The sequence below is a fragment of the Vulpes vulpes genome, chromosome 4 (assembly GCF_048418805.1).
Source record: "Vulpes vulpes isolate BD-2025 chromosome 4, VulVul3, whole genome shotgun sequence".
NCBI lineage: Eukaryota > Metazoa > Chordata > Mammalia > Carnivora > Canidae > Vulpes > Vulpes vulpes.
In genome coordinates, this window is record NC_132783.1 from 98,756,457 (window position 1) to 98,777,589 (window position 21,133).

General features: G+C 45.4%; 1 protein-coding gene across 2 annotated transcripts in view; it reads left to right on the forward strand.

Moving 5' to 3' along the window:
• SH3PXD2B (SH3 and PX domains 2B) overlaps window positions 1–8,310 on the forward strand; it is a 102,055-nt gene extending 93,745 nt beyond the window's left edge. For both annotated transcript variants that reach the window (XM_072756588.1, XM_072756587.1), the window contains one exon: window positions 1,978–8,310. In XM_072756588.1, coding sequence (XP_072612689.1) covers window positions 1,978–3,501 — 1,524 coding nt within the window. In that variant the 3' untranslated portion in view covers window positions 3,502–8,310. The remainder of the gene's footprint in view (window positions 1–1,977) is intronic.
• The last annotated feature ends 12,823 nt before the right edge of the window (window positions 8,311–21,133 follow it).

A 21,133-nucleotide genomic window follows, 5' to 3' on the forward strand; every position in this document is an offset into this window, starting at 1 on the left:
TTTCTGGGAAACCAGTTGGACTCCTTAAGTATACACCTGTCACACGCATCCTGCCTTGTTAATGATCTCCACTGTAATTTCATAATAGGGAACATTTACTTTTCAGCATATACCGAGGGCTTTTGTCTACATTAGCTTATGTGGTCATTGTGAAAAATCCTGCAAGTGGGTGTTATTGTTCTCGCCATCCTCCCCATCTCGTGCTGTAGAATCTAAGGCATGCGGCTTGTGCAGGGCCATACAGGCAATAAACAAACTAATACACTGGATTCCTATGCAGGCCCCAGAGCCCAGCCTCTGCCTCCTGAGGGGTCTGTAACCACCATTCCTCTCTAACTGGGCTGGGCTGGGCAGAGGAGTGTGGTGGGCAGGACTGCACCCGTAACCCCCCTTGTCCCCTGGCGCTTTCAAAACTACCCCAAGCAGGGCTCTTTCCCTTTTCCAGGCATGGTTGAGTAGTGGTAAAGGCATGGACTCTAGAACCCACCAACCTGCCTTTAATTCCTGCCTCCATTGTTAACTTTCACCTGACCCTCTCCAGGTCTTCAGGTATCCTGAGGCTCGGTTCTGCATCTGTAAAATGGGATGATAATCCTCATCTCATAAGGCAGTTACAGGCATTAATCAGGTCTCCTACACCCGGGGCCTGCTAGGGAATCTAGGGTATTTGTTTGTGATGCCACCACAAAATGTCTCAGGCCGGGTGGTGTAAACAACAGATTTGGTTCCTCACACTTTGGGAGGCCAGAAGCCCAAGATCAAAGTGTCAGCAGGCTTGGTTTCTCGAGAGGCCTTTTGCCTTGGCTTAGAGACAGCTGTCTTCTTGCTGTGTTTACACATGGTTGTCCCTCATTCTGTATGTACTCTGTGCCCTAATCTCCTCTCATAAGCACACGGGTCATGTTAGATCAGAGCTCATGCCTATAACCTCATTTTAATTTAATTACCTCTTAAAAGATTCTGTCTCCACATACAGTCACATGCTAAGATGTAGGACTTAGGGCTTCAACATATGAATTTGAAGGGGACACAGTTCAGCCCATAACATGCAACAGACACACCATTCAGTCAATTCAGCCATAGTACTGAACAAAGAGGAGACAGGAAACCAAAGATCTTAAATTTCATGGGTGATTCCACCCACTGTTCCAGTCAATGGGTGCGTATCCCAGAGGGAGAAGGAGATAAGATGAAAGTTTCTTTTACCTTCATCAGCAGAGGTTCCCCTCTATCTAAACACAAGCTGAATGTAATTCCCACATTTAAGGGTATGCATTTTTTATACTGCATGGACTGTGAACACCAGCCAACAGCTTCATCTGGTGCTCAACCAAAAAAGCAACAATCAAGGCTAATTTGGCTATGTGGGTTTTGCCTTGTGCTGCTTTAGAAATGTGGCAGACAGTGCTGGCAGCCTGTACCCCTATACCCCGACCCACCTGAGTTGATCTCTAGCCGCAGGTCCCTGTATCCCCCAGCTTCCCACCTCCTACACCTGCCTGAGGGCACCTGCCCAGAAAGGCCAAGGGATTGATGACCCAAGGGGGCCAGGGACTAGGAATCTGGAGATAAATGTCTCCATCCCCCAGTTGGGATGAGTCTGCATGGGATGAGTCCCCTGGCAGATTATGCCCCAGTAACCCAGAACAATAATGTCATAACTGGCTCTCTTTTCCCATTTCCTCACTTGCACTTCCTGAAATCACCTCTCAAATTAATTACATGTACCCAAATCCACATCCCCAGGACTGCTTTGGGGGATATCCGAAATTAGTCAAGAACCTACCCCCATGTAAGAGGTTTCTGATACCCAGTAAAATCTCCATAAGTGGTCCACCACAGCCATTGTTTGGGAATCTGCTGAGTGAAAACTCCCTGCTTCTGGAATCTAGTTACATGTGGGTTCTCCCAGAGTATTCTCCTCTGCTGTCCTCAAGACCTTACCTACTAAGTGCTCTCCTCTGTCTTCCTCTCCAGGTGATAGAAAAGAACTTGAGTGGCTGGTGGTACATTCAGATCGAAGATAAGGAAGGATGGGCCCCAGCAACCTTCATTGACAAGTATAAGAAGACCAGCAATGCCTCAAGGCCCAACTTCCTGGCTCCCTTGCCCAACGAGGTGACCCAGCTCCATCTGGGGGATGCAGCAGCCATGGAGAACAACACGGGCAGCGAAGCCATCGGCCCCTCCCGGCCCCTGCCAGATGCACCACATGGTGCCATGGACTCCGGGATGCCATGGTCCAAGGACTGGAAGGGAGGCAAGGAGGTCCCGAGGAAGGCGTCTTCTGACATGTCCTCATGTGCTGGCTACGAAGAGATCTCAAGCCCTGACCTGGAGGAAAAACCCAGCCTCCCCCCCCGGAAAGAATCTATCATCAAGTCGGAAGGGGAGCTGCAGGAGAGGGAGCGGCAGAGGATGGAGCAGCTCAGAGGCTCCTCACCCAAACCTCCAGGCATGATTTTGCCAATGATTCCAGCCAAACACACACCCCCAGCCAGGGATGGCAGGAGGTCAGAGCCCAAACCTGACAAAGGCAAGTTGCTCCAGCTGAAAAATGAGATGGGGCTGGAGTGTGGCCACAAGGTATTGGCCAAAGAAGTGAAGAAGCCCAACCTCCGACCCATCTCCAAATCCAAAGCTGATCTGCCAGAGGAGAAGCCAGAAGGGATTCCTCAGAATCCCTTCTTGAAATCCAAACCTCAGGTTAGGCCCAAACCAGCTCCTTCCCCCAGGACAGAACCACCTCAGGGTGAAGACCAAGTGGACATCTGCAACCTCAGGAGTAAGCTGAGACCTGCCAAGTCCCAAGAGAAGCCCTTACTGGATGGAGAGGGCAGCCAAGATGTGGCCTGCAGCCGGAGCTTCCTCCCGGGTGAAGGGCCTGGCCGCACCCAGGACAGGACGGGCAAACAGGACGGGCTCAGCCCAAAGGAGGTGCCCTGCAGAGCCCCTCCGAAGCCGGTCAAGACCGCAGATCCTGTGCCTAAGAATGTGCCCACCCCTCTCCAAGAGGCTTCCCCGCAGCGACCCGTGGTCCTGCCCCGGAGACCACCACCCCCCAAAAAAACCTCATCTTCCAGGCCCCTCCCGGAGGTCAGAGGGCCACAGCGGGAAGCGAGTGAAGGCAAGGCAGCTCCTGCTCCAGGCCGGGCCCTGCTGGTCCCTCCTAAAGCCAAACCTTTTCTTTCCAACTCCTCAGGCAGCCATGATGACATGCGAGGCAAAGGTGGTCTGGGACCGTGGCTGGTGGGCAAAACAGGAGAAAACAGGGAGAAAGTAGCTGCCGCCCCCTTCCCCAGTGCTGACGGCTCGAAGGACTCTTTATACGTGGCAGTGGCCAACTTTGAAGGAGACAAAGACACCAGCAGCTTCCAGGAGGGGACGGTGTTCGAGGTCCGGGAAAAGAGCAGCAGTGGCTGGTGGTTCTGCCAAGTGCTGAGCGGGGCGCCTTCCTGGGAAGGGTGGATCCCTTCCAACTATCTCAAAAAGAAGCCGTAGCCTCCTTCCCTGCCTGGAGGTCCCGCACATCCCTGCTGGCTTACCCACGTATTTAATATGCCTCTTAATTTATCATCCTTCATGCAGCTTCGAAGGAAGAAAGAGTCTGGAATACTATGGTTTCTTCCCTCCCATCACAGCATCCCCTGGCAGCCCAGAGGCCAACCTCCTGCTTCCTCTCCAAGTCAGCATCCCTGCCTTAAGGCCAGTGGCACTGCCACCCTCTGTAGGCTGCCCTGCAGCGGGACCATGACTCTCCAAGACCAGAACCCATTGTCTGGAAACTGCAGAAATAGTCTCACTGCCGGCACCCCACCCAGCCTGATGGCTGGCTCCAGCCTCTCCACGTTTCTCAAAGTCCAGTGACTTGATTTCCTGAGTTTCCAAAATGCTTGTTGGTACCAGAAAGAACTCCATCCCCTGGAAGTTGGCTCTACCGCCAGTCGTAGGGAGATGTCCTCCTCGAGGCTCTGGGCCCATGAGTGTCTCAACTGCCCCAAGAGTGGGCCAGAAGGTCCACTGAGCCATTCTGCCTCCCATCGTCTGTCTTGGGACCCTGACAGATCCTAAAGGGGTGCTTCATTTACCTGCGCAGGGCTTTTTAAATAGGAACCTCCACCCCACCTTGGGCCATTCCACTTTCATCTCCACAGAGCAAGAACCTCAAAGTTTGTTTGAAAGGAGCCACTCAAAAAAGAAAAAAAAAAAGAAAGAAAGAAAGGAGCCACTCACAATCCATGTCCCTCGTGAGCATCCCATTGCTGAATAGCTAGTAGGTGCCAGGCTCTGTCCTTGGCCCTTTACATTCCTGTTTTATCCCTCAAATCAATCCTCTCCTGTGTAATTATGCCTATTTTATGGACAAAGAACCTCGAACTCAACGTGCCAAGGGCACACTAGCTAGGAGAAGAGGAAAGAGGATTTGAATTGAACTGGCCCGACTTCGATGCCTGTACCCGTAGGAGGCTCATCAGGCAGGGGCACAGGAAAAAGCTAACTGCCAGAAGCAGGTGGCCAAGTGGCTTGCTTGTGGTGTGGGTGGGGGGCGTTAGTGGCTGCTCCCACACCCACCACCCCTCCGACCTGGTGCAGCTGACACTGGAGGCTGCCCGCACCCTCCACAGCTCCTCCTCCATGGCAGAGGAATGCCTGGGGCTCTGGCAGTTGCCACAGGGCCCCATTTCCTGCTGCTGTGCTGGGGCCCCCTCTGGGAGATAAAGCTTGTGAGGCTGAGGTGGTCTCGCATGACAGCCTGTTGGCCGGGGTGGGGGATGTCGTGGATGGCCAAGGACCAGCAGCTGGATTGCCACAGGCAGAGACCTCCCAGCCCTCTCTGCTGCTGCTTCCTGCTCCTCTTTGGGATTCGCAGAGTACTTCTGTTTTATACAAGCACTCTCCCTGTCATCTCCCTTCCATTTGGACAGATGTGTTCACTAAGGCAGGTAGAGGCACAGCAACATTGCAGAATTAGAATCAGAACCCTCGGTTTCTGGCTCCTGGCCCAGCCCAGAGTTCTTGCCCGTGGACCAGGCTGCCCTGGTGGGTAAGAGGGCAAACCCGCTTGTCAGCCCACCCCACCCTGCGGAAGAGGATCCAGCTCAGAGATCTCCAACTCAGTGTTTACCTGCTGTGATGCTTTGGGGACCGCAGGGCCAGCTTTCCTGGGGACACCCACTGTCCGCCTGCAGTGCCAAAGATTTCTGTGTAAATGGCCCTCCTCTGCTCTCCCTTCTCCCCAAGGCCACATGGGCTCTGGATGCTTCTACAGGAGAAGGAGTGTTCTCTGATTCACAGTAGCATCTTTATTCCTTCCCTCAGGCAGTGTAGTGTGTAAGCCCCATCCCCAAGGATTTTGGGGGCAGGGCCCCGAGGTGCTCCTGGCAGTGTGCACTTGCCCCATGGCCCTGTGCCCAGAACCGTAGTGGAGGATAGCAGTCCGGGAAGAAGGGAGGCTGGGAGAGGGCCACCCACATCTTTGAGGTACCCTCACTTGGAACGAAGCCCATAGCATGTTTTCCAGAGTTTTTGACCCACTTTGGCTGAAACAGCTTTTATGAAGCTGTTATGCAGGATTTGACTACATTTCAAAAGACAGAACTCAGCCTTTTTTTCTCTGATTTTCTCTCTGCTTTCTTTGACCTTTTCAAGTGTTTTGTGAGCGCCTACCACGTGCTTGGCGCTGGGTAAGACCAGGATACACGTGGCTCCATGCCTGGCTCTGAAAGCTATGGGTTTTTTTGCTGCTTCCACCCAAAGGGTTTATCTTTGGCCTCATTCCATCATGCTGAAGGTCAGCCGGGTGGGAGTGGACTACTTCCACCTTTCTGTGGGCAAAAGTGTTCCTGCAAATGAAAGAACTTGCATTTTTATTTTTATTATTTTTATTATTATTCTGACGTGAACTGAAGGTACTGAAACCACGTTTCTCTCTGTTCACCGTTCTTTGCTCAGGACACTTATATGGCCTGAGGACACCCCTCTCCGGCCCCATGTGCCACAGTGGTGGGCACTTATACAGGCAGCTGGAAGTAGGGGGACCTGGTGGCCGGGGGCTCCCCCTAGCTGTCCTTGCCTGAGGACTTAGCTTTATAGCATCCAGCCCTGTGGCCACCATTCTGTGAGCAATTGATACAGCATATGCAGAACTCCCCTGAAGTTACGCTCGCAGTAAATGCCCAAGACCACAGTTAGAACTCTGTGCCAAGCTCCAGGCAGGTCACTGGTGCTTAAACTCCCTCTTAACTTAACTCTCAAGACAACCCTATAAGGTGCATAGGACCAGCCCCGAGCTGTGAAGAGGTGGTTGAGGTACATGGGGTGAAATCGAATGCCCGGTTTCATCCAGATCATGACCAAGTTGAGACTTGAATCCAGGGGTGCCTTCTCCCCAGTGCCCATGGCTTTTCCTCTTCCGATGTTAGCAAAATGTGCATGGCCCCTCCAGGGCAACAGGTGACCCTCTCACATAATTTAGGTTTCTACTCTCTTCATCCCATGATCACACGTGGCAGTTGGTCACAGGCCAAATGCTAGCCCAAAAGGCAGACATGAAAAAAAAAAAGGCGGGCATGTAAAAACCACAGCTCATAGTGCCACCAAATCTTTGGAAAATCTGAGTTTTAGGATCACTGCTTGGCAAAACAGGCCTTCACAAAATGTTCACTCAAAATCTCTGCTGTTTGGTGACTTTATGCCATTGTCCCAGGCTGAGAGGGGGGAGCTGGGGCCTGGTTTGAACCACTTTTAATGCCCTACCTCACTGAGGAATTGCTAGAGCCCATAGTGAGTTTCTAATAGTCATTTTAAGCCTCCACCACAACACCTCCCCATGTAGCCAGTTTCTTAGGCAAAGCTTTTGGCCTTAAGATGTTTCTGAGCCCACTGGGGATCGCATTACCAGGTGGAGTGTAGGAAAACAAACTTGCCACATGAAAGGGCAGGTGCCAAATTGCCCCAGGTTTCAGAAGGTCCTTAGGCCAAGGCATGGACAGTCCAGTATTTATACAGCCTGTATCGAGTACAAAGCAATGAGTGGGATAAAGAAGTTGCTCCTGCCCTCAAAGAGCTGGTGACTCAACATCATCAAGAACAGGAACATTCGTGGCTTGGCTCCCATTCTTTCATCATGCCCAAGTCTCTAAGTGTTGGGTCAGCCTGCTCCCTGGGAGGTTTTGCCCTTCTCTTTGTACTGTGGCCGTGGGTGCATAAGCCTGCGCCATGCCTGGCAGTCCTGTCCATCCCCTCCCCACCCCCCTTGGTTATCCAGGCCAGAGCTTTTGCAAACCAGCCATACCCTATGATAGACCAAAGATACCTAATGTCAAACTTTGTGGCCCGGAGGAGTGGGAAGTTGGTTTGCATTGAGGCCTGAGGGTGTAGGATGCCCTCCATTAGCCTGGAAGAATTACTCCTAAATTGGCTAAGGTTCGGACATTTGGATGGACCACAGCCTGTGACAGTCCCAGATCTACGGAGCTAAAACCCAGAGGCCCCATGGTCTTCCACCTGCTTGTGGACCACGTGCCAGGGACCCTTCCCACAGACTTGAACATCCAGCTCCGTGGGGTAATGATTGGTTTCTGGTGCTACCCTGCCAAGTTACCCAGGCCCTCACCATGCTTCAGCATTCCCTCCTTCCCATCTCTACTCCAAAGGAGGCCTCCCAGCGCCAATCAGGACAAGTGACTCAACTCTTGTCCTTGAAGAGGCCAGAGCCAGTGCCACAGCCAGCAGCCTTCACTTTCAGGTCTTCTATAAATGTACAAAAGGCGGTCCGCCCCGCCCCCACCTCCAAAATCAGGCTTGTTACGGCAATAAGCAATTCTGATGCAAGTAAGGTGTCCATATTTTATCCCAGTGTGTGCCTGTCTCTGCCTTTGTGTCCATGTAACTGTTACTAGTGCCCCTTTCACTCGTATACAGGGGAGATGATAAACTGTGGTCACCTTAGCTGTCCCCACATTTCCTGCTTCAGAGCACCACCAAGTCACCAGAAAATTTTGTGCATCCCTCCAGGAACGGTGGGGCTCTGACAGCATTGCCTCACTTCCTCATGTCTACTCATAGAGTGACCCTGGAGATCCCTGAAAATCATAGCACTCCTCATACCCTCTTGGCAAACTGACAAATTCTGGTGGTGTTTTGTTTGTTTCCTGTTAACACACACAAATACATGAGGATATATAATGTGAGGGGGGAGGGGTGGTGAACAATTAGCTGTAGCATGTATAGACTATATACCATTAGACTTTCTCCTTTTTTTTTTTTTTTTAATAAAAATGCTTGACTGGTTTCAAGCTTCATTGTGAATATGCAGTGTCTATGGACTTTATTTAGCTAAAGAAGTGAGGCATAGCTATCTGCCCTGGCATTTTGGGCTCGAGTTTGGGAATCAGAACCGAAGCCTGGGTGAGCTGTTGGAACAATAGGGGTGACTCCTCTGGATCCTAGTGCATCCTGATTCTTTGAATTACAGTGTCCAGAAACTAAGGGAAAGTGTCCTTGTATTCACTGGGCATTTCCCACATATTCTTGGCTCTGTGCCTACAGATGGAAAACCACACATTTAAGATGTCTTGAACCTCACTGCTGTGGCCTACTGATGGGCAAGAGCATGTGGTGGACGATGGGGGGGTGCAGCCGTGGTGGGGCGGCAGGGACTGCTCAAGCCATTTGCTTCTGGGATCTGGAGGGCATTGCCTGATGTGCTATTGGTTTCCCAAGGTCAGAGGCAAGGCCAAACCAACCCCCAACGTGGAGCCTCCTTGGCCTCAGGTAAATAATTAAACACAATGACACCATCACCCACCTTCCTGGGGAGGAAAGAATAGAACCAGCAGAGTCCCTGGACAGAATGTCTAAAGGGGGGGAACTTCCATTCAATAGTCATCCTTGAAGGAATGATTTCAAAGAATGCAATGACCTTCTTGATGGACCACCTTGCTTAAGAATAATGGTCATTCAAGTATCAGTCTCTGTTCCCATAAGAAGGAAAAAGCGTGATGTGCTTCAGGCGCCCCACCCCTTGGGAGCATTCTCTCCCAAATCTTCAAACTAACTGTGGTCCTTCATAAGAATACAACTGATAATGGGATTATCACTGGGATATGGGATTCCTGGAGCAGGTCTGCAGGGGCACCTGACCCTCACCTCACAGGATGGGATGGGATGGGGACTGGATCATGGTGAGGAGCCAAACCTGACTTACTCTCTTAGGGTGCTTACCCATTGTCTTTAGGTCTCAGTTGAAACTGGCACATTGGCCATTCCCTTTTATACTGTTTCAGAAATGCCAGGCCAAACACAATCCAGCTGTCACACATGTTTCCTCCCACTTTCCTTACCATGACCCTATAAGAGGTCACTGTAAATCTATGTCTAAGACTCAGGTCATGGAGCCACTCTTCTCCGAATCCAGAGTGTTTCATGTCCATCACTTTTCTAGTTAGTATCCATCCAGTCTAGCTGTGGTTCCTCACCATCTTGCAACCTGTGCCTCCCAATCAATAGTTCTCAAATTTTAGAAACCATACATACAGCTTACCAGGGAGTTTGTCAAAGTCCTCATTTCTGGGCCATAATCCATGAAAGTGGGAGTCAGCAAAAATCTGCATCCTTTAAGAGTACCTTTTGAGGAAGTGGTCTGTATACTCCACTTTTGAGAAATGGCCAGACTCAGCACATCACCTGTCATAGTCTTCAGTATTCAAAATGACACCTCATATACTATTATCAATGTCACCATTATTCTTCTGAGCATTTACTGTGTTCTAGGCTACGTACACTTTTATTTCATCCTCAAAATGCTCTGTAAGGTAGATACCTGCATTTTATATATGAAGACACTATGTACATTTCAGGAAGGTGAAAGCACCAGACCAAACTGTCACATAGCTAGTACACGATATCTGGTCCTAAAGCTGACTCTTATCCTATTCTATGTCCCCTCCCAAATGCTAATCAAAGTACATATCTAGTCCTGGTATAATTAGTTCCAGGATTCAAAATCTTATTCAAAAAATACTTCTTCTTAAAAAAAAAAATACTTCCTCTTCGGGCACCTGGGTGGCTCAGTGGTTAAGCGTCTGCCTTCAGTTCAGGTCCTGATCCTGAGATCCTGAGATCAAGTGCTGCATCGAGCTTCCCACAGGGAGCCTGCTTCTCTCTCTGCCTGTGTCTCTGCCTCTCTCTGTGTGTCTCTCATGAATAAATAAATAAAACCCTAAAGAAAAATACTTCCTTTTCCAAAAACCTAATTCTATAACTGAGGAAAAAGGTCTAACTTCTGTTGAGTACAAGCTATTGGCTGGGTACCTTATAGATACTCATCTTCAACCTTCAGTACAGTTCTTCTAGGTAGGAATTAATATGTCTGTTTTATGGATGGAAATTAATAGTCTGAGAGATTAAGTTGATCTATGGTCACAGGTAGTAAGAGAATGAACTCGGTATCTAACTCCAAAGCCTCTGATCTTAATAGACCATCACAGCTTTCAAACATATAATCTCTCCATTCAGCATTTTTCAAAGTGTGTTTTCCAGAACAAATGTTCATAGCTTTCTGAAATAAATGTTCTGTGGACACTTACTGGGAAACTTTGAGAAACACTGGGTTAAGGAAAGCTAAATAATTGCCTTATTACTGGACATCTCAAAGCTTCACATAATAACATGCAATGTGAATGTCCGAGAGGGGGATTTTATAGGGGGTTCCTCAAACAGACTTGATGGTGAAACCATTCACAGAGCATCTAGCAGAAGCAGTGTTTCATGTCACAAACTCTGGAAAAGTTCAAAGTTTACGATTCAACTCTCCTGAATTCTGTCCAAGCCACCATCCTTAGCTGATTCCTCACCCTGACTCAGGCTGTGACTCTGCCCCTCACTGCAACCCAGTCTTCAAAGCTGACGAACATTCACAGCATCGCCAGTACAAAATACTTCCCTGAATGGAGAGCTGCTCATGAAGGTCAAGGTTTCCTACTGGAGGTGGGTCTAACCTGAAGCAATCTGAATGGACTTCCCTATAGTGAAATCACCCCGTCGGAAACTGTTAAGAAAATAGCCTGCAGGAACACAGTTTGTTTTCCACCTCATAAGCAAGTTCTCCATTAGAGATCTGTAAATTAATAGCAGTGTTCAGAGCATTCCAACGCAAGTTAATAAAGCCTGGGTTCACCTCCTTTTCAGACTCAGGGGGCCCAGATCCTACAATTAACTATGTTTTCTGGCTTCCTTTCAACTACAAAGAACGGGCCACACTCGTACAGTATAGTTTACAATAGTCATCACCAAACAGTTTTCACTGAGTATAATCAATAAAAATTTAAAAAATTAGCATATATGTGGTATGGAAATGTATTACTAAATGAATATATTATGTACTATATTTTAAGGTAGTAAATTCTTACACTTCATGCTTGGTGCTCAGTTCCACATGAAGGGAGCTGCACTAAGATAATATTCCAGCCTTCTCTCTTCTTAGGTGAGAAGAGGAAATTCTTCAGATGATTGCTATCTAGGGGAGCAAGGGCCCGTAGAGCATAGCACATTCCTTCTCTCCTATTTAGGGTCAGACGTCTTCAGGGAGCACCCCTTCCACCTGGCCCCAGTCAGCGGAGGCTTAGTGGTAAAAGAAGCCCCCACAAAAGGAGCCCTGTGCTTTTCGGGGAGCATGTCTAATTCTGGGATTCAGGCTTAGGAAATTCAGGTGACTTCTGCCCATCTCACCTGAGCCAGATGCTTCCATGGCTCTCTCAAGAAGAAAGCTGCCGTTTTGTTTTTCAGTTCCCAGGTCCCTCTGTCTCTCTCAATTCTAACTTTCTAACATAAAGGCAAGCTGTATGTTAGGCTCCTTAAAAACTGACTATTGGGGGGCACCCGGATGGCTCAGTGGTTGAGCACCTGCCTTCCGCCCAGGGCGTGATCCTGGAGTCCCACGTGGGGCTCCCTGCAGGGAGCCTGCTTCTCCCTCTGCCTGTGTCTCTGCCTCTCTCTCTCTGTGTCTCTCATGAATAAATTTTTTTTTTAACTGCCTTTTGGCTACTGATTAGGCTAATTTTAGCTAATTTATTATAGTAGTTTTTATATATTATAATAAAAATATATGTAATTAAAAGTAAAGGATAAGCTAAAAAATAATTAAAAGAGGTAATTTTTCACTACCCTGAGATAATAAGAGATCTCTATCGGTCTCTGCCCCCAGTTCCTAGCACAGAGCTCCTGAAACCCTCATACAGAATTTCCTGACTGATAAGAGCATCAGAAGCATCTTTTGTTCTAATATTTGTTCTGTGATCCTAGTTCCTGACACAAGGCTTCTGAAACCCTTGTAATTTCCTAGGTGAAAGGAGTAGCTCTTGTTCCAACAAGGTGCTTCTGGGGTCTGGACAGCTCCCAGAAGAGGGGCTGGTCAGCAGAAAGACCAAGCCCTGATCAGAGGCTGGGTGCTTTCAGCCCATCCCCATCCTCTTGAGAAGGGAGGACTAGAAACAGAGTTAAGGATTGTGCCCACATGAGGAAACCTCCATAAAAACCCCAATAGTATGCAGCTCAGAGAGCTCCTAAGTTGATGAACACACCAACACCCAGAGGGTGATGCACCCCAACTCCACAAGGACAGAAGCTCCTGCACTCAGGACCCTCCTAGACCGCACCATATGCATCTCTTCAACTGACCATTTATTTGTATCCTTCATCATATTCTATAGTAAACTGGTAAATGTGAATAACTGTTTCCCTGAGTTCTGTGAGCCACTCTACCAAATTGATTGAACCTGAGGAGGGGGTCATGGAAACCTGATTTGTAGCCAAATCAGAAGTTGTAGGTAACCTAGGGACTTAATACTTGCAGTTAGCATCTGAAGTAGGGCGGGGGGGTGTCATCTTGTGGGACTGAGCCCTTAACCTGTAGTATCTGATAGTGTCTCCAGGTAGATAGTGTTAAAATCAAGTTAAGCTGTAGGACACACAGCTGGTTTTGCAGAGAATTGCTTGGTGTGGGGGAAAAACCCACACATTTGGTGACCAGAAACATCAGAAGTGAAGTGTTCTGTGTGAGTAGTAAAGGAGACACACGAGAAAGAAAGACACAGGGGACACAGGCAGAAAACAAGAGTTTTGAATACAGCTACCCTCCCAAGAACTTGTCTTATCCACCTCTGGGATGTACGGACCCCACTTGGTAAAACACCGACAAAGGAACAATTATGGCCTTTGAGGTTAAACAGATCCAGGTTTGAGTCCTGGTTCTGATACACACTTGACCTCTCTGATACTTAGCATCCTCATGTGTAAAATGGGTACAATGATGCTTTTCTCACACAGTTGTGAAGATTAATGGAAACAATGTACACCTAGCAAATAGTAGGCACTTCTAATAGCACACCATAATTATTATGGTTTCTATGAAGAGTAAAAGGAATTAAGTCTTCAGAAATTTTCATTGCCCACTACAGGAGTTAGCAAACTTTTCCTTAAAGAGTCAGATAGTAAATATTTCAGGCTTTGGGAGCCAAGAGTCAAAACTAGAATGTTATGCAAGGACTTACGTATTTAAAATGTAACCATTTGAACATGTACAAATCTGTGAAAAAATACCCAGCTGTGTAGATTAGGCCCAAGGGCTACAGTCTGCTGACCCTTGGTCTAGTCTACATTCAACTTCTATTTCATAACTTTTCTCTAAAGAAAATGGAAGTATTCCAAAGTGTGTTTATAGAACATCAGCCCCTCATATGATCATGAAAAAGAATCATGTGGCCAAACCCCTTTGGCAGACACTTGTATAAGGATTCTCCAGGCCTCCTTCCTTGGAGATCCGTGTCACATGCTAGCACATTAAAGGCTCTGAAAATCCTGCAGTAAAGCAGCTGTTTGTCCTGGTTTTATCCAGAATTTCCAAAATGTATCTGATAACAGAATTCTCTTTCTCACGTAACATCTAAGAATATCCCACAGAACATACTTTGGAAAATTCTACTATAGATCCTATAATTTAATCATTATGCAGAATTTCACTGCATGGAATTGAATTTGTGCCCCATAATGCCTACATCTGAGGAATCTGACTTGGTTCGTATGTGTTACTGTCTTCAGCAGAGTAACCAGGAGAACTTGGTCTTTAGTTTGAAAGAACTATAGATTTTGTTGATTTTTCTCTCAGTGTTTATCGTAGGACTGAGACAATGTTCACTTGGAGAACCTCAAGGAAGTCTCTCTTAGAAAGACCAAATGCCTGTGATTATAGCACCTGTGTGCCTTAGGAAGTATACAGCAGCTTCTGTGTGTCCTTGGAGATTTGAGAACCAGGCCATGTCCTTGCTATTGTGAACACGGATTTGCTAAACTACTGTCACTACGTATTCTTTTTTTATTGTGGTGAAATACACATAACATAATATTTATCATTTCTGCCATTTTTTAAAGAGATTTTATTTATTCATGAGAGACACACAGAGAGAGTCAGAGACATAGGCAGAGGGAGAAGCAGGCTCCCTGCAGGGAGCCAATGCGGGGCTTGATCTTAGGACCCCGGGATCACAACCTGACGCAAAAGCAGATGCTCAACCACTAAGCCCCCCAGGCATCCCCATTTTTGCCATTATTAAGTGTATAGTTCAGCAGTATTAAGCATATTCACTATGTTGTGCAATCATCACCACCGTACCTCTCCAGAACATTTTTATCTTCCCCAACTGAAACTCAGGTACTCATTAAACAACTCTCATTTCCACTCCTCCCCACTCTCTGCTAACCACCATTCTACTTTCTGCCTCTGACTTTGACTCTCCCAGGTACCTCAGGTAAATAAGTGAAATCATCTTCTATTCATTTTTTGGTGGCTGGTTTATTTCACTTAACATAATGTCTTCAAAGTTCATCTATATTCCACCACACGTCAGAATTTCCTTCCTTTTTAAGGCTGAATAATATTCCACGATATGTTTCTAACACTTTGCTTTACTTATTCATCTGCCAGTGGACACTGGATTGCTTCCATTTTTCAGCTACTATGAATAATGATGCTATGTATGAGAGTATATAAATACTTATTTAAGTCTCTTTCAATCTTTTCGGGTATATATCCAAGAAGTGAAACTGCTGGATTATATGTAATTCTATGTTTAATTTTTAAAGAAACTGACATACTGGGATGCCTGGGTGGCTCAGCAGTTGAGCATCTGCCTTTGGCTCAGGGCGTGATCCTGGAGTCCTGGAATCGAGTCCCACGGATTGGGCTCCCTGCAGGGAGCCTGCTTCTCCCTCCGCCTATGTCCCTGCCTTTCTGTGTCTCTCATGAATAAATAAATAAATAAAATATTTTTAAAAAGAAAAGAAAAAAAGAAAAGTAAAAAGAAACTGACATACTCTTTTCCATAGTAGCTGCAACTTTTCCATGTCTGTTAATTTCCAGACCACATTTTTAAAACTGACATAAAAAAGTTTCAGATGTTTAACATAATGATTCAATATTTATGTATACTGTGAAATTATCACAATACTTAACATCTATTACCACACATAGTCACAAAATTTTTTTCTTGTGATAAGAACATCTAAGGCCCAGCCCTTTAGCAACTTTTAAATATACAATATTGTATTATTAATTATGGTCACCATGCTGTACACTACATCTCCATGACCTACTTATTTTATAATTGGAAGTTTGTACATTTTGACCCCCTTCTCCCATCTTGCCCACCCTCTATTCCCCACCTCTGCCAAGTACCTGTTTTCCGTATCCATGAGTTCTGTTGTTTTTTTTTAGATTCCACATGTAAGTGAGATCATATGGTATTTATCTTCCTCTGACTTATTTTACATAGCATAATGCCCTCAGAGTCCATATATGTTGTCACAAATGGCAAGACTTCCCTCTTTTATGGCTGCACCAATTTACATTCCCACCAACAGTGTATAAAGGTTCCCTTTCCTCTGTATCCTTGCCAACACTTATCTCTTATTTAAAAACAAAAGACAAAAAAACAAAAAACAGCCATTCTAACAGGTATTAAGTGATATCTCATCATGGTTTTGATTTGCCTTTCCCTGATGACTAGTGATGATTAGTTGAATACTTTTTCATGTACCTGCTGGCCATCTGTACATCTTCTTTGGTAAAATGTCTATTCAGATACTCTGCCCATTTTTCAGTCTGCGGTGTTTTGCTATTAAATTGTATGAGTTGTTTACATTTTGGATATTAACCCCTTCAGATATATGATTTACAAATATTTTCTATTTGATAGGTTTTTTCATTTTGCAGATGGTTTCCTTTGCTGTGTAACTTTTTAGTTTAGTGTAGTCCTACTTCTTTATTTTTGCTTTTGTCACCTTCGCTCTTGGCGTCAAATTCAAAAACTCATTGCCAAGACTAATGTCATGGAGCTTACCACCTATTTTTTCTTCTGGGAATTTTATAGTTTCAGGCCTTACACTTAAGTCTTTAATCTATTTTGGGTTAATTTTGTGTATGGTGTAAGATAGTGCTCCAGTTTTATTTCTTTGCACGTGGCTGTCCAGTTTTCCCAACACTATTGAAGAGACTGTATTTTCTCTATTCTATGTTCTTTACTCCTTTCTTGTAAATTAATTGACCATGTATACATGGATTTATTTCTTGGCTCTCTATTTTGTTCCATTGTCTCTTTTTATACAAATACCATATGCTTTGATTACAGTAGCTTTGTAATAGAGTTTGAAATTAGGAAGCATGATACCTCCTACTTTGTTGTTTTATTTTGTTGGTCAAGATTGCTTTGGCTATTTGGAATCTCTTGTGGTTCCATATAAATTTTAGGATTGTTTGTTCTGTGGGGAAAAACATCCATTATAATTTTGATAGGGAGTGCACTGAATCTGTAGATTATTTTGGTTACTATGGACATTTTAACAATATTAATTCTTCCAATCCATGAGCAGAGTATATCTTTCCAATGATTTGTGTCTTCTTCAATTTTTTCATCAATATTAATAGTATTCAGTGTATAGGTCTTTCATCTCCTTGGTTATATTCCTAAGTACTTTATTCTTTTTGATACCACCGTAAAGGGGACTTTCTTAATTTTTCTTTCTCACAGTTCATTATTAGTGTATAGCAACACAACAGATTTTATATATTCATTTTGTATCCTGCAACTTTGCTGAATTCATTTATTAGTTCTAAGTTTTTTACTGGTATCTTTAGAGTTTTCTATATAGAATATCATGTCATCTGAAAATAGTGACAGTTTTATTCCTCCTTTCCAATTTGGATGCTGTTTTTTTTTTTTTTTTCTTTCCTTGTCTAATTGTCCTGAGATGTCTAGTACTATGTTGAATAAAAGTGGCAAGAGTGGGCATGGGCCACATTTTTAAGGTGGACCTTCTTATGTTTAAAAATGATTTTTCAGGGGCCCCTGAGAAACTCAGTCAGTTAAGTGTCTGCCTTCGGCTCAGGTCATGATCCTGGGGTCCTGGGATTCAAGCCCCATGTTGGGCTCCCTGCTCAGTGGGGAGCCTGCTTCTACCTCACACTCTGCCCTGCCCTGCCCCCCAATTCATCCTCATACTCTCTCTATTGTGTGTGTTTTCTCTCTCAAATAAATACATAAAATATTCCTTAAAAAATGATTTTTTCAAAAAAAAATGATTTTTTCAAGTTTGATTTTGTACCTCCTCCCCCCCGCCTTTTTTTTTTTTTTTTTTTTTTTAGAGAGAGAGAGCGCATGTGCACAAGTGGTGGGGAAGAGCAGAGGAGGAGAGAGAGAGAGAGAGAGAGAGAGAGAGAGAGAGAGAATCTCAGCTCCATGGTCGACATGGAGCTCAACCTATGTGGGGCTCAACCTCACAACCCTGAGATCCTGACCCAATCCAAAATCAAGAATTAGAGGCTCAACCAACTGAGCCGTCCAGATGCTCCCTGTGTCTACTCATTTAAAAAATAACAAAAGTCTTATAGACACCCAGTGTTTAGACTGAAATGATTTTCATCATAACATTACCTAACATAAACCAGGCATAAACATGTTCTCTTTGTAAAAAGAACTTTGAGAATTAAAAGGTGAACACTTTTAGAGGTTAAACTCACAACTACAAAACCAATAGAGATTATCTCTTTTTTTAAGATTTATTTTAGAGAGAGAGAGAGAGCACAAGTGGAGGTTGGGGCAGAGGGAGAGACCCTCAAACAGACTCTGCTGAGCATGCAGCCCCATGTGGGGCTTGATTTCATGACCCTGAGATCATGATCTGAGCCAAAAACAAGAGTCAGACACTCAACCAACTGAACCACCCAGGCAACCCCTAATAGAGTTTATCTTAACAACATTAACAAGAGAATTGAGATTTGCTTTTTTTTTATTTTTATTTTTTTTTAATTTTTATTTATTTATGATAGTCACAGAGAGAGAGAGAGAGAGGCAGAGACACAGGCAGAGGGAGAAGCAGGCTCCATGCACCGGGAGCCCGATGTGGGATTCGATCCCGGGTCTCCAGGATCGCGCCCTAGGCCAAAGGCAGGCGCCAAACCGCTGCGCCACCCAGGGATCCCGAGAATTGCTTTTTTTTTAAATGGTAAAATATATATAAGAGCTGATGTTGCTTTGCCAAAACTGTATCTCCACTCACAGTGACAGGATGGAGACACCACATTGGAACAAGTTTTTTTTTTTTTTTTTTTTTTTTTTTTTTTAGTCAATATGCCTTTATATCCTGTGCATTGTGACAATTCCTCTTTATCTAATATAAATACAAGGAAAATCTTTGTGGAAGCAGTACCTCATGCTGCATTTAGCCATCTTTTGGTGCAAATACTTCACTTAGGTATTATCTTTGTTTGTTCAGGCTGCTTTAACAAAGTACCATAGACTAGGTGACTTATAAACAACAGAAATATATTTCTCACAGCTCTGGAGGCTGGAAGTCTGAGGTCAAGTGCCAGCATGGTCAAGTTCTGGTGACAGCTTTCTTCTGGTGCTTTCTTATGTATCCTCACTTGATAGAAAGCAAGTTGGTTCTCTGGCCTATGCTTTTAAGGGCACTATTCTCAATCATGAGGGCCCCACCCTCGTGACCTAATCACCTCTCAAAGACCCCACCTCCAAATACCATCACATTGGATTAGATTTTCACATATGAATGGAGTAGGGAGGAGACCAAACATTCATTCCATAACATATATAAAGTCAAACTTGGTTCTTTTCTCATTAGCCCATGGAACTGAAAGTACTAGCCTGGGACCCCAATTTATTTGCTAACAGAATTCAGTTGTTGAGGCCAACATTCAGTTATCTAGAATATGCCTATCCATCCTTTAAAAAAAAAAAAAAAAAAGAATCATCAAGGTACGCCTGGGTGGTTCAGCTCAGAGGGGATCCCGGAGACCTGGGACTGAGTCCCACATCAGGCTCCCTTCATGGAGCCTGCTTCTCCCTCTGCCTGTGTCTCTGCCTCTCTCTCTCTGTATCTCTCGTGAATAAATAAATAAAATCTTTTTTAAAAATCATCAAAATGAAAATGCAAAATTTAAACATTTTCATAGAGTTTTATACCCAAGTGAAGAAACAATCCTCCTGCTTAATTCTAACCTTCCCTCTAACCGTCCCAACCCCTAGGGATGAGCACATCGACCCTCCCCAGCTGGACAGTCTTTTCACCACCAGCCTTCCCACTTCTCATGAGCACCCTCCACATGGAAGAAAGTGTATAGAAGCTCTGGAAGGCATTTGGAAAGTGCTGGGATCACCTAGTGACTTACTTTCACAGTGGGGCTGACTCCCCAAAAGCACACAGCAGCACTGTATTCAAAGATACTTGAAGCTGCTTCGGGAATTTCATGTTTACCCAAAAATTGGTGATAGGAAAAAAACAGTGGGGATTAGAGATTTAAGCAATTTAATCAGTTATTTTACACATTTTCATATTGAAACAAACAAGGACATGTTATGCAGTAGAATATAAAACGTGAAAAAAAAATAATAAAATGTGCCCGCAGTTTTAAGATTAAACTGTAGACTTCAAAGAAACATGGGCTTCAGGGGGGCTTCGGGCCATGCCCTTGTGGGCACTTGAGTTAGTAAAGTTTGAGAAACCAAGTGATCATCACTCCTGCCACTGGCAAGTAGGCCAAAGCCAATGGCGACTCTCCTTCCAGGTGTACTCTTCTCACGAGGCTCATTATCAATCAAAACCAGACACCCTATGGAGGATGAGCCGTAGAGATTCTCAGAAATAAGCCCCATGAGAGTGCTCTAAGTGTGGGCAGAAAGGGCTTGTTTATCAAAGCAAATATTTCCGAGAACCTCCTGCTTTTTAAAATTCTTCAGTCTTCTAGTCATGTGGTAGGGAGCACTTCTACTAAATTCTGCCTGTATTTAATTACCTTCAGAAAACACTTGGTAATTTCTTGGCTAAAGGGTACAAGTTTGGGGTGGGGTTGGGGTGGGAAGGAAACTCCTGAATTCTCAAATATTCAGAATCAGGACTTAGGACCCAAACAAAGCCAAGGTTGGGTGTTCAGATGCTACCTCCCCATCCCCTGTCCTTTCCTACCCACACACATACATAAGCTCAACGAACAGGATGAGGGCTCCCATCTCTGTGCTTGGCGCTCATCACTGAAAGCTGGAAATGTCAACATCAACTTGTGTCCCGTCTATGTGGCCTGAAAAGACAGCTGCCCAGTGGTAGGTTAACAAGCGGCTCCGGTGACAGACAGCGAGAAGAGAGAGCAGGCCCCCCCTTGCAAACTGCTTTCTTTCAGCCTATGGGGGCAATGTGTCCCCTTCAGAATCAGAGTCTGCCCCTCGCCTCCAGCAGTGGGTCAGTAACACCTGGCAAGAACACACCCTGGGTTGTATGGTTCCCTTGCCATTCACATCAGTTAGGAATCCAGTATGCCCTTGCTGAAATTCCTTCACATGCCTCCTCTCTGACTCTAACAGATCCACGCTACAGAGATTTCCAGGGGCAGAGATGCCTTGGCATGCTGTAGTTGAGCCTAGATGCTGCACAGACAGTCCTGAAAGCTCCATCTTCATACATGAGAGCACAGGAGCAAGCAACCTAATCCTGGGGACTTCTCTGGGCCAGACCTGGTGCTGGAAGCTGGGGACAGAGTGTCTAGCCAGAAAGACCTAGAAACCACTGCAGG